General features: G+C 37.7%; 1 protein-coding gene and 1 non-coding gene across 8 annotated transcripts in view; both read right to left on the bottom strand.

Annotated features, from left to right (window-relative positions):
- Nucleotides 1–13230, bottom strand: part of MYO1B (myosin IB) — a 178960-nt gene that overhangs the window by 51173 nt on the left and 114557 nt on the right. For all 7 annotated transcript variants that reach the window (XM_003309371.7, XM_009443899.5, XM_009443898.5 and 4 more), the window contains exons 8-13: nucleotides 11121–11219; nucleotides 9494–9597; nucleotides 7990–8137; nucleotides 7589–7707; nucleotides 2222–2308; nucleotides 1556–1621 (exon numbers count right to left, since the gene is read on the bottom strand). In XM_003309371.7, coding sequence (XP_003309419.1) covers nucleotides 1556–1621; nucleotides 2222–2308; nucleotides 7589–7707; nucleotides 7990–8137; nucleotides 9494–9597; nucleotides 11121–11219 — 623 coding nt within the window. The remainder of the gene's footprint in view (nucleotides 1–1555; nucleotides 1622–2221; nucleotides 2309–7588; nucleotides 7708–7989; nucleotides 8138–9493; nucleotides 9598–11120; nucleotides 11220–13230) is intronic.
- On the bottom strand, nucleotides 804–911 carry LOC112208457 (U6 spliceosomal RNA). The gene has a single exon (XR_002942939.1). It is a non-coding gene; the product is annotated as a U6 spliceosomal RNA (small nuclear RNA).

The raw sequence follows: 13230 nt of genomic DNA, 5'->3' as shown, positions 1-13230 counted from the left end.
ACCCCATGGGGAAGCCACCAGCACACACACTTCCATCTACGAAGCACCCAATGCTGGCCAGGAGCTTGGAGTGATGACAAGGGTGGAGAAATAGGGGAGTCAGAGACTTACCACATTTATTTTTTTCTTACTTCCAGATACTGGGGAACCTGTTACTTTGGGAAGAAAGGTGAGGAAGTGCCCCTGGTCTCAATCTTAGTAAGAAAGAAAAGCAGTAAATGAAAATATTAAAAGGGCCTGGAGTTTAGGTCCTGAGTCTGCCACTAAGTAGCTGTATAACCCTGGGGAGTTAGTTGACCTGAGGAGCTTTACTGTCTCATCTGTAAAATGGAATTCATAATAATAACAGCTACATCATGAGGCTGTTTTGAAAAGTAAATCAGACCATACACACACCACTTACCACAGTGCTTACATACAGTCGGCCCTCAATTAGTACTTACCATTAGCTATTAAATATAGAATATGATCGAGGGAAAACATACTAAGAAAAAGGCATGTGCTAGCAAGGTCTGGTTTAGGTGAAAGGAATGATCTGATGTTTTTTTTCTGAGATTCTGTGACCCTAATTTTTTAGAACATGTAAATTCTTTGGGAACATTCTGGGCAGAGCCTGGTTCCTTAAGGAAATTCACAAATCTTACTTGTGGAGGAGAATTAAGAAAGGAGGAGCCCTATCTACTTCTTATTTCCCTGAACCAAACTAAAATACCACTCCTAAAAGTGAGAATAAATGTTTTAATAGATCCTTAAAACTCCTTCTAAATGTCAAAGTTAGCAAGGGGCAAAAAGGAAATTCTAACATAAGTACATAACGTTTATTTTATTTTCCAAATCACTTTTTTCAGGGGCCATGCTCATCTTCTCTATATCATTCTAATTTTAGGTATATGTGTTGCTTAACCAAGCACAAATGGTTTAAATATTTAATCTGTAAAAAGCATAGAATCATTTTAAAAAATTCACCATGAGCTTCAGCAGAAATTATTTCAACCTCTGCAGCAGAATTCATTATCATAAGATCACAGTAATGAGACTCAACAAATCACCTAATCCAAATCCTCTTTCTCTGAGTCTCACAGATGAAATGACCAGCCCTGGCAAGGCCAGAACCTATGTCCAGCCCTCCTGTAGCTTTCTTTATGGCACCAACCTGCCACACTTTCTAAACAACACACAAATGGCCACAGACATACTCATTGCAGCTTGATGGAAGCCTCACGGTTAGAAATTTAAATACACAATTTCAAAAGTCAGGTACTAATACAAGTTCTTTTTAAGCAGTACTGTCTCCAAAATGCTGGCTCTCAGCATACACACAACACACACACAAACACACACACACTCAGGCACACATGCAGGAATACACAACCAAATTTTGTTACATCTACACAAAGATTTGTTGGTAGATTCAAAGTGATAGTGTGTTACATCTACACAAGGATTATTTGTAGATTCAAAGTTACAGTTACTTATAATGTCTACATAATACAGGTTTTAATTTCCAACCATTCCACTTTACTAAAGACAATACAAAAAAAATTTTAAATCTTACCTCGAAAATCTCAAAGCCATAAATGTCCAGAACACCCATGACCTTCTTTCTCACTTTTGTTTGTGCCTTAAAAAAGTTTCAAATTAAAGGGTTAATTAAGGCATGAAATATAACACTACAAGCATCCAAGGAACATAGATATATATTACAAGTTAATTATGTTTCTTAAGTAAGAAAATAACTGTAATTTAGTTGTTTTTTAAAAAATGTATGAGATGGGGTATTGGTATAGAACTCTTTTAGAAATTTTAATAATAGGTGATATATTTAAAGAAGGCATTAGTGGTGCCTTTCAAAATCACCTAGTCCAACACTCTCATTTTAGTAATGATTAGATCATGACCTAGTGAAGTAAAGTGACCTTTTCAGTGAAGTGTGTACCACTAGTTACCAGGTGAGCCAGGCCAAAACCTGGGACACCAACTCCCAGAGTAACTCCACAAAGACCATCAGACTATTCACCAGTCAGAAGCAACACACATGGCAAAACAAAATAAACAAAATCCCTGACAAATTTCAATCTTATACATGGTACACTCTTTTTAAGGAATAATCTTTATAAGTGGCAATCAATTATTTGATTATAAATTGAAACTTTCTTCAACTTAATGTTTATACTGTGAATACCATTTATTACAACTGATTTTGCTCATAGAAATTCAGTACCTTAATGCTTTCATTGATTCGATTTACCAACCATGAAAACAACCTGCTGTAGAGGTTTTTAGCCAGAGCATCACGGGCATAATAAGCCTATTAAAAAACAAACAAACAAAACTTAACACCCACAATTCCACAATGCTTACTTTTAATAAAATCATAAAGATACTTTTAAAAAATATTTGAAGCTCTTTTATTTCACATTTCTTTGCAGAACCAGTTTTATTGTATCATAAACAATCAAACCTTTAAGAGAATTAGGCAAATTGTTTATACACAGTTACACTTTTTCACAAACCAGGAAACTAATTTTAAATACTGCAAAAACTTTCACCACAAAGATATTTATTTCAATGTTATGGAACAGAGAAAAATCAGACGCAATTTAGACGTCCAACAATAGGGGGTAGTAAGAGAAACATGCACTGAGAGTAATGTTACATAGTCATCAGAGAGTGATGGTTATGAAAATCAGGTAATGAAATGGAAATGCTCGTGTAATGTGAAAATTAAACAACTGTCTACTTAATATGATAACAACTATTTTTTAAAACCCTTATACACAGAAATGGAAATTCAAAGGAGATATATGAAAATGGCTTTGACTGATGGAATCTGTAAATTTTTTTTCTTCACTCAATCTTTTTTTATTTTTAAATTTTTTTGGAGACAGAATCTCACTCTGTTGCCCAGGCTGGAGTGCAGTAGTACAATCTCAGCTCACTGCAACCTCTGCCTCTTGGGTTCAAGGGATTTTCGTGCCTCAGCCTCCCGAGTAACTGGGACTACAGGTGTGTGCCACCATGCCTGGCTAATTTTTGTATTTTTTGTAGAGACAGGGTTTTGCCTTGTTAGCCAGACTGGTCTCAAACTCCTGGCCTCAGGTGATCCACCCACCTCAGCCTCCCAAAGTGCTGGGATTAGAGAGGCATGAGCCACCATGCCTGGCCACACTAATCACTTGAGTATTTAAAAAAACTTCCACAATGAGTTCTTTTAAGTTATAGAATGAACATAAACCCCTTCTTACGTGCTTATCTACTTTTAAAGTTATTCAGAACTACTTGACAAAGAGGCAGAAGACATATGCATCTCTATGACTCTTAGAATCCAAAGGCCGAAGAAAGTCAGGTTTGGACAGAAGAATCTAAACACCCTTAAATGTACCGAGTGCCCAGAGCATACAGTAGGTAAGTACTAATGAGATGTTTAATACCAGCATCCTGGGGAGGCCTGGAGGTTGGGTGTCAGCAGCCTAAAAAGGAACTGGCCTTGGGAAAGAAAAAGCTTGAGGTTTTGTTGCTATTTTCAACATGCTGGCCGTATGTGTGTATTTTGCTGCTTCTAAGTAAAAATTGAGGTATTACTGTTAAAATTAACCAGTACATTTTTATTTTACAAAGAGCACAACTTGTTAGATTATGTGGGAATACTTTCTCTACATTTCTTCCTAAATAAAATGTAACAACTTTAATAACAGATTCACTTCCCTGGCAACATAACACAGCTGAAGATAACACCTTTTCCCTTCATCTGACATTTCCATGCTAATCCCAAACCTCCCTCCCTACTCCAATTAGGGTTAGAGAATATACCTAAGAGTTGGCAACAAACAAATAAACAAACAAACAAGGGAGGGAATGCTTCCATAGTAGAAGATGCATGTCAAATGCTAAAACAGAGAAATCAAAATATAATTTAGATGCATCTTTCCCCAATACCCTTTCTTCTAGTTTTTACTTTCTTAAAATAGGTAATTTAAGTGCTTAGAATAATGCCTAGCATACAGTTAGTCTATAGATGTACTTACATTGATTTCTGAAGTATCCTTTTCGTCTACTACTACCTCATGAGCCTATATAATTTCCAAATCCTTTCCTTTTTCTTCTTATAAATTCAAGTTATCTCAAAACACCACATAATTTCAAAACACCATGTTTTTGTAAATGAGCCCTTTTTCATCTTAATGTCGTCCAGCTTTTTTAGTTATATGCTATCTACTTTCAACAAGCCACTATTTCAATAAACAACTGAACTAACAGTGACAATTTATTCTGATAAATTGCTTTATATTTTTTAAAGTGTATTCACAGCCAATATTAATCTTCTTTGGTTTCTTCAACAATATTTATTCCAGGGGTTTCAAACTCAAATGTTTCCAGGGACTGTGTGATAGAAATGAACAGGAAATGATGGCTCTCTCTATCGGACTTAGAGGATGCATTCCAGGCTAAAGGCACTCAAATTCAAAACTTAAAGAGCAAACAAACAAAATCAAAGAAAATACTACCCTTTAGTCAACTAAAAATATTGAGCTTTACCTGGCCCTAGGAGCTGCCAATTTGCCACCTGGCTGCCAATGTGCCACCCCTGACTTCCTGAGCCTGATTCATGCCACCAAATCTCCACAACATTATCCTATAAAGCAGTAAGGGAAGGAATGTCTATTCCCACTTAAGGACCACTAATATGGGGTGTAGAAACGAGGGAAGACTCAAAGTGCACTAATTCACCATCTCAGTTTCAAAGCACACTATGAAAAGACCATGCACTTCTGCAGCTGCATGAAACTCAGAGAGGAAAAGCCCAGGTGGAATGTGCTGCAGACATGGCCAGTAACAGGCATGGTCTAGGACGGCAAGTGACAAAGCAAGGTGGAGACTCAGAGATGCACAGACATGGGGCCCGCCCTCCAGGAGCTTAGAGTGGAGCTAAGGAGATCAAACTAACACAGAGGAAACAAGCAGAGGCCAGGTGCCAAACTGCAAAAAAAACAGGTTCTGACGGGGGTGTGGGGTGTCTCAGGAGGCCTATTTGATCAAAGAAGTCTCCTAGGATAGGGCACAATCAGGTAGAGCATTTAGATGGGCAGAAAGAATGAGCATGACATGGGGGGTGATAGGCAGGTCGGAGCAGAGGCAGCAGGTAACAGAGAACTAGCAAGGAATAAACTGAGGTAAGCTGTGTGGGATCAGATTTCTGAGGACATCAGAAGCCAAGGAGAGAGTATGTCGGAGAAGCTGAAAAACTCTTGTCTTGAGTTTCTATTATTTCAGCATTAGTCCTCCTATCTAGAGAAAGGTCTAAATGCCTTGGGAAAAGGAGGCATGGGGCAATAAAGATGATGCTGGGGCCCAGGAATTGAAGCTATGTGGAAAGGCTAATAAAACAAATCACTTCTCACAGCAATCAAAACCTCCCAGGCAATAGATCAGTAGAACCAGATACTCTGAATACTACATTAAAAATAAAATAAAAAAAAAAAACAGTTGACTAAGGAGCCGAATAGCTGAGGATCTCTAGCCAAATTCTTTTATGCCAAAGGTTAAGAAAATGTGGAAAGTTTTCTTTAGTGATATAAGGTGACTAAATTAAGCTTATAAAGTCAGAGGCACCTGGGCCTGGTTCCCATACAGGATGATTAAAAAAGCAAGAGTAAAACACACAATTTTAAAAAGACCCAAAATATACATATTCCTAAAGGGCCTTCTTAAACAATACAGGCTTTTTCACGGCTTCCTTACAGACTTAACAATTCCCACTCTGGCTATTGAAAATGTCCAAACTCGGTGGCTCTCAAAATGTGATCCTGGACCAGCAGCAGCAGCAGCAGTGTCACCTTTGAATTTATTAGAAATGCAAATTCCTCGGTCCTACCCCAGACCCACTGAATCAAACACTGGGGGTGAGGTCTGCAAACCATGTTTAGTCAGTCAGTCCACCAGGTGATTTTGACGCACGTTCAAGTTTAAGAACTACTGGTGCAGATTTGCCACTCCGACTGCAGACTTCACCTTTCCAGCCACATTGCTCTGAATCCTCTTTACATATCTACAGCTATAGCCAAGCTTGATTAATCCTTCTTCTGATATGTGCCCCAAATCTGGCTTTTCTCAATGTTTTCTTTTTGATATGCCCTTTCAGCCATACTTCACACATCTAAATCCTTTGATCGTCTCCATGGGGTCTTCCCTAACCTCTTACTTCCCAACTCAGGGCCTATGTGTGGGCTTGTGCTGTACAGGCTCTCAGCAGCATTTCCTTGATTAAGTAAGTTACTTCGTATCTGACTGTGAATTAGTGAGGATGACTTGGACAGATATGACAGCAAAAGCAGTAATTTAGGAGGAAGGACAGGCAATGGCTATAGCTAGGAAACGATTGCTACAAACCAAATTTCCATATATATAAAGTTATGGTATTTGCCACAGCCAAAATAACTCACCTAAAATAAGATATCAATGTTGAAAGCTAAGGACATAAAGGCATTCTTGGATTATAGTAGGAAAGGCTGGTTCAGCAACAGAGAGCAAGCCTGGCTCCACCCTACTATTTATGGAGGCTTTATGGATAGTTATGAGGATGAGACAACAAGAATACAGTTGGACAAAGTGGGGGCCTGAGTGGAAGTCCTAAGTTAGTAATTTAATTCTAGCCTGAGTCATTGACTGGTGGTAAAATGTGTAAGCCATAGCACAAAGGGTTTTAGTGAAAGGGGCTGCAGAAGCTACCTGGGTATACATGCATGTATACAGGCATGCAACCATCCAAACACCCACCCACTTAACTTGAAGCAAAAGGAGAGAAGGCAGCAGCTCAGATTTGTGTCTTACAAAGACTAAAGACTTCACTGGCCCCAATATCAAGGGTAGAGGGGGTTCAAGAAGTAAGGCAGGGAGGCCAATTTGGCTTCTCCCGCTGTCTTCTCCAAATCAGTAAATGACAACTCCATGTTTCCAGTTGCTTGGGCCAAAAACATTAAATCACCCTTGATTGTTCTCTTTCTCTTAAACCAGCTAGCACCAGCAAGTCCTGTAGCCTCTACCCTCTAATAATATCCACAATGTGACCACTTCTCACTGACTCCACTGCGACTACCTGGTTCAAGCCACCATCATCTCTGGGTTAGTGCACATCTCCTCGAAGGTCCCTCGCTTTCACTCCTTTTTCCCTGACCCTCTGCTCTCCACATCACAGCCAGAGTGACCCTTTGAAATACAAGGCAGTCATGCCACTGTTCTGCTCAAAACCCTCCAGTCATTTTCCACCTCACTTGAGTCTCCTTCCCTGCCCCAGGGAGCTCCCCTACTCTGCTCTACTGTTGCTCTCAGTTCACTGATCATACCACGGGCTAGTTTGCTACAGCACTTATTTCTTATGTCTACTGATTATCATCTAATTCCCTCTACCAGAATTTTAAGCTCCATGAGGGCAGGGATCCTTATCTGTTTAGTTTATTGCTCTGTTCCCAATGCCTAGAACATAGTACAACGATTCAGATAACAGCCTGTAAACTAAAATCTTTGTTTATACTTATATGAAAATAGCACAGACTTTTAAGAAACTTTCTTCTGTACATTATGTTTCACCCACCTGAGCCACATTCAGTGTAGTTGAAACTTTCTCCTGTTTGGCCTCAACTGTTCGGAAACTGAATGCTCGTTCTAGAACTGATTGATCAATGCCGGTCAATTCACAAATTTCTTTTAACTCTGTGGGAAGGCAGGGGATGGACACAAAAAGTGACTGCACACGTGCTGCTAATAATAATTTTGAAGGCTTAGGATGTTCTTTCTAAATCATAATCAAACAGATCAGTATAAAATGTATACATCAAAAAACAAAGCTTAGCCACAGTTCTATTTCTGCTCAGTTTCATTAGAAAGCTTTCTCAAACCAATGCAAAGCAAAAATTTTACTTTCTACATTAAAAAGTGGGGAGAAGTTCAAAGCAAGTTTCCTAAACAAACAAAGTTGATTCTCCACGGATGTACCATTTTTATCTTTGATTTTGCTTTCATCTAGACCATTCACTCGAGATTCGGGCTTGAACTCAATGTTCCCCAGTTTCAACACTGCTGCCACCACCGCCAAGACAGACTCAGCTTCATGATCCATAAAGCCCACAATCTGCATGGCATTCTGGGGAGAGAAAAAAAAAGCAACTATTTTTTTTCTTGTAGTTCTTTTCTTTTCTTTTTTAATGAATCATATTACAGATTTATTTCTGGGGAAAAAAACCCATAAAAGACAAAGCTGTATCTTCAGTGGTTTCCAACTGCGATTTGAGGAACCCTGGGGGTACCTCTGGTGCTGTGGCGGGGGTTGCAGGGCACATAAAGAGGAAGACAGAAGAAACAGGAGGCTGGGAGCAGAGCCTTGGGTCCCTACTTCCACTTCAACCACAGCAGTTCAGTTTGTATGTATGTCGTTTTTTTTACACTGAGGTTTTGCTACTAGAAACAAAACCAACTTGCACAACTCCATACAAAGAAAAGCTCCTCATTCATTTTACATATCAGAAAAACTGTGGTTTGCAAAGGTGAAGAGCCCAGCCCAAGATACTGGGTAACAGGAGGCATCTGTTCATTCATAAATTTTTACGGAGTGCCAATTACGTGCCAGGCAAAGTGGTTCTAAAACCAGTCTTGGACTCAAGGTTTAAACAAAATCATGTCCAGGGATCAACAGACTATTGCTTCCATATGAAGATGTTTATACAGTTTTTTAAAATAACATACTGTAAGAGATACTTTCTTTTTGAGAACAGCTGGCTTTTAAAAAATGACTAGGCTACATAGCAATGGGAGTAATGTAAGTTTTTGTTATTGTTGTCAAACATATACAAAAGTAGAGAAAGCAGGGAAAGAACCCGCATGTCCTTTCACTCACCCTCAACAATTAACAGATGCCAACTTTGTTTTATCTATAATTCATCTTACTCTCCCCTTTCCCCATCACCACAGCTGTCTCACTTGCAAGTAAATCCCAGTTACCATATCATGTCAAGTGTATCACACATTAAGACAGAAAACAGAGTATAGTGTTATTTAAAATCATCTTTTCTAATGAATGTGGAATGCTAATCGCTCTGGTTTATATACGAGTTTCTGAAACTATATAAAAAGATTTTTTTCTGTCTCAAAAATAGTTTTGATTTAACATGATCCAAGGGCAGTTGGAAATTAACTTTTGCCATAAAAACACTTGGAATTTAAAAATAACCTTAAAGGAGTCAAACCCCAGGATAATAGAATAAGAAAACTCCTTATGATAAATGGTAAAATCACATGCTCTAATAAAAGCATGGCCTTCACAATCTTGTGTGATTTTTGAGCTAGTAAAAAAATCAAAGTAACAAAAATAGAATTCTTGTATAATTCTAAAACCTTAGGGAGAATGAGCTACACTTTAAAGAAAACTCAGAATTGCTACCAGCTCCCGCTGAGCAATGCAGTGGTATGCAATTTAAAGCTTGATGAAAGTACTGCATCTTACCCGCACGGTTCTAAAATTTGCTGCATCATCCACTCCATTCACTTTGGCCGAATCCAGACTCAGGTAGTTATACCTGCTGAAATCCCTCTCAAGCTTAAGTTTATCTATTGAATCAAAGACACAAGTTGTTATGTTGCTTCAATAAATCCAATCTTTAATATCTCATTCCCTTTGATATCTTGTTCACATCGGTAAAATGGCTTTTATATTAACTATTGAATCAAAAGAACAAAAATTATACCCAAATATCAGTAACAGCATATTCTTAAAATGACTTTAATCATTGTGATAGCACAAACTCTGTTTTATACTTATCTAGGTAAGTCTCTTTCCAGAGTTTTTATAATAAAAAATACCTTCAATGTATTATTTCATTATAACATATGAGGTCTGCCTGGTGATTCAATATATTATTTCATTATAACATATGTGTTCTGCCTGGTGATTCCCTCACCATTGGATATTTGGGTTTTCTCTAGTTTATAATAATAAATATAGAGCAGTGATAAATGTCTTCATACCAATTGGTTTTTGGATTTCATATCTGAATTATTTTGTTGGAATATAGTCCAAAAAGTGGTGTGACTGGATGGCAGGCTCTGATTATAAGAGGTCCTCGCTTTGAAGTAACACCCGCAGCTCTACGCAGATGGGTATACCACAACCTCCAAGCAGATCAGTGACAACTCTGCTAGCTTGATCCTTAATAACTTTTGCTAATATATGTAGATACTTCTACATATATTATACTATATGTAGTATATGTATATATATTATATATCTACATATATAATAATATAGTAGATACTTCAGGGCTGTTTTAATCTGCATTTGTTGGTTAATAGTGAAGATGACTTTTCCTAAGTGGTGTTGACTTTTCATAGCTCTTCTTCTTTGAACTATTTGTTCACTACTTTTCATCATTAGCTATTAGCTATTAGATAGTATCTTTGTGGAATTATGTTAATTCTCTGAAATTCCAAATATCAGATCTTTATCTCTTGTATCAACTGCAAAATGTCTTCCCCACTATTCTTAAATATTCACCTAGCAATTTGTTTTTATAGAATTGTACTCATTTAATTAGAACCCTGATAATTTTCTCTCCCCAAACAGAAAAATCATATTCTTCCATTTTATTTTTTAAACGTATGATTAGTCCCTCCCCTAATAATCAGCTTTGGCCAAGTCCAGACTGAGGTAGTTCTAGCTGCTGAAATCCCACTTGAGTTGACTGAATCATCTGCACAGTCCTCAACACATCGGAGACGTATGGCACGGTATCTGGTGAGGTACAAGAATATTACACAAACCCTGGGGTGTGGCAGAAGCAAATACACCATGTTCTTCACTTCAACTAGAATCATAAAAAATTCTTAAGAAGGAAGGGGCAAAGCATATGGAGTATGTTTTAAAGAGAATGCTTCAAAAAGTGCTGTGACACTGAAAATTAAAACATAGAAACAGTTCAGGCACAGTGCTCATGCCTATAATCCTAGCACTCTGGGAGGCCAAGGCAGGAGAATCGCTTGAGCTCAGGAATTAGAGACCTGCCTGGGCAACACAGTGAGACTCCCAGCTCCAACAACAACAACAACAACAACAACACATAGAAACAGAGACTTACTGAGGAGCTCTTCAGAGGCACCAGAGAGCAGTTGATAGAACACATGGAAGTTTCTTTCACCTCTTGGCTGTTTAACAACCCGAGATTTCTCTAAAAGATCTAAAGAGAAGAGTTAAATCATAGTATGGCATTTGTTTCACTTTCAAATCCACCATGCTTTTTTTCCTTCTCACTTTCTTTTTTACTTTCTATTCTGCATTAATAAAATGAAATAATAAAGGAAGCTATATTATTTAGTTCTAGCTTCAGGAAGAACCACAACTCTAATGAAAATCACCAAATTACACAGGTCACGTTCTTTTTAAATAATGAATATATAAATAAGTTACATTCAAAACACTGATTAAATATCATTTTTATACTAATAAATGCTCTTGGTTTTTTATGATGACATTAAATTCCTGAAAATGTGACATTACAAATGTAAGCAATGAAATACAGCCATTCAATTATGAGTCTACCTAGTAATTATAATAAAAATTAGTTAACACTTTGAGATCTTATTACGTGCTAAGTGTTTTACAGATGGTATCTCACTGAATCCTCCCAACCCTTTTATAAGGTATCATTCTACAGTTGAAAACACTGATAATCCAGGAGTTTACATAACTCAGTTGGCAGCTTGTGGAACGAGGATTTGAAATTAGGACTCTTGCACCCACATGCCCCATTACCTGGGAGAAGCAACGTAGAGTTTGTGGATATCTTGAAGTCTTAGAGAAAGATGGTTCTCATTGAATGGAATTTGGTGTTATTTGATATTATATTTTCATTGACTCCAGATAATTTTTCAACCCATAAATCTGAGGTCTTCCCAAATTTTCAAATGGGGAAGGAGGAAGGAAGGGAGGGATGAAGAGGATATTCTTGTCTGGAGCCCTGCTTATTACTCAATAGTGATACAAAAGGCTGTGGGCAAAGGCAAACTTCAACTATAAAATTCCAAATTAGTAATGTCATTATTGAGCACTAATTCTAGAGAACACACAAATTTCACGTCCCCCCCAGTCAGGCTGCAATCTAAAACATCACGATAATGCTTGGTAAGGAAGAGAATGATGTGCCATTTAATCTAAGAATGATCATTAAACTTTTTAATTTGTATTTCTGGAACCTACACCAGCATTTGTGGAGGAGTTTAGGTAGAGTGAAAGGATATATATTTGATGAATGAGAAGTCCTAGGGTGCTCCAAATACATAAGATTGTAAGAATAAAGAGATGCAGCATAAGAAAACATAAAATTAAGCCAACTGAAAAAGAACAAAAATACGTAAGTACAAAAATTATTAGGCGCAGGATGCTGCAGATTTTTCATGTTCTCCAGCTCTCATATGACTTGGAAGACTGCCAATGTCCTCAAATCATAGATGGAAAATAATGAAGGCTTCATATTTAGAAAACATGAAAAAAAAAACACCCCAAAGGTTGAAAAGTACAAGTGGGATATAACTTGTGTAATAGTTACCATTACACAATGGTAACTATTGTGTAATAGTTACCATCTCTAAAAAATGGAATGTTTCAGTCAATTAATAAGTAAAAACTGACATGCAAAGCACAAGATAGACTAAATAAGTAGTGTTAAACATGCAGTATGATTTTACTTATCACGTGACTGAGCTTCTATGGGATCCTGTAACAGTTTTAGAAGAAAAAACCCACAGGGCATGGGCAGATTCTTCATTGAAAAGCTAATTTTTATAGGAAATTCCTCAAGTTTAGAAGAAAGTGGCTTGATTACATAAAAAATATAAACAAATGCTACATTTGACTTCATCCATTCATGCACGAATTCCTTCAAACAGGTCATCTACTGCTAACGCACTATGTGCCAGCGATTTGGGAAGAAGTTTAGCACCAGCTGGACACGTGATGACCTTCCACTTGGTCTACAAAAGTCACACATGTTCCTGGCTGTTCTTGCCACCCAAACAAACAGCAGCAGCTCTCTTCACAGTGAGATGCCAAGGCCCTTGTGAGTGAGGACGAGGTGAGCTGCTGTCCTCTCACCTTACAGTGGCACCTTATAATGATGACAAGCGATTGTTTGGCAGCACTTCCACAATCACATTACAAAAGCAAACTGTAGTAGGTCAAGACACAAAATA

The sequence above is a fragment of the Pan troglodytes genome, chromosome 13, assembly GCF_028858775.2.
Source record: "Pan troglodytes isolate AG18354 chromosome 13, NHGRI_mPanTro3-v2.0_pri, whole genome shotgun sequence".
Lineage (NCBI taxonomy): Eukaryota > Metazoa > Chordata > Mammalia > Primates > Hominidae > Pan > Pan troglodytes.
The sequence above is the reverse complement of the archived record's forward strand: the minus strand, read 5'-3'. Positions and strand labels throughout refer to the sequence as shown.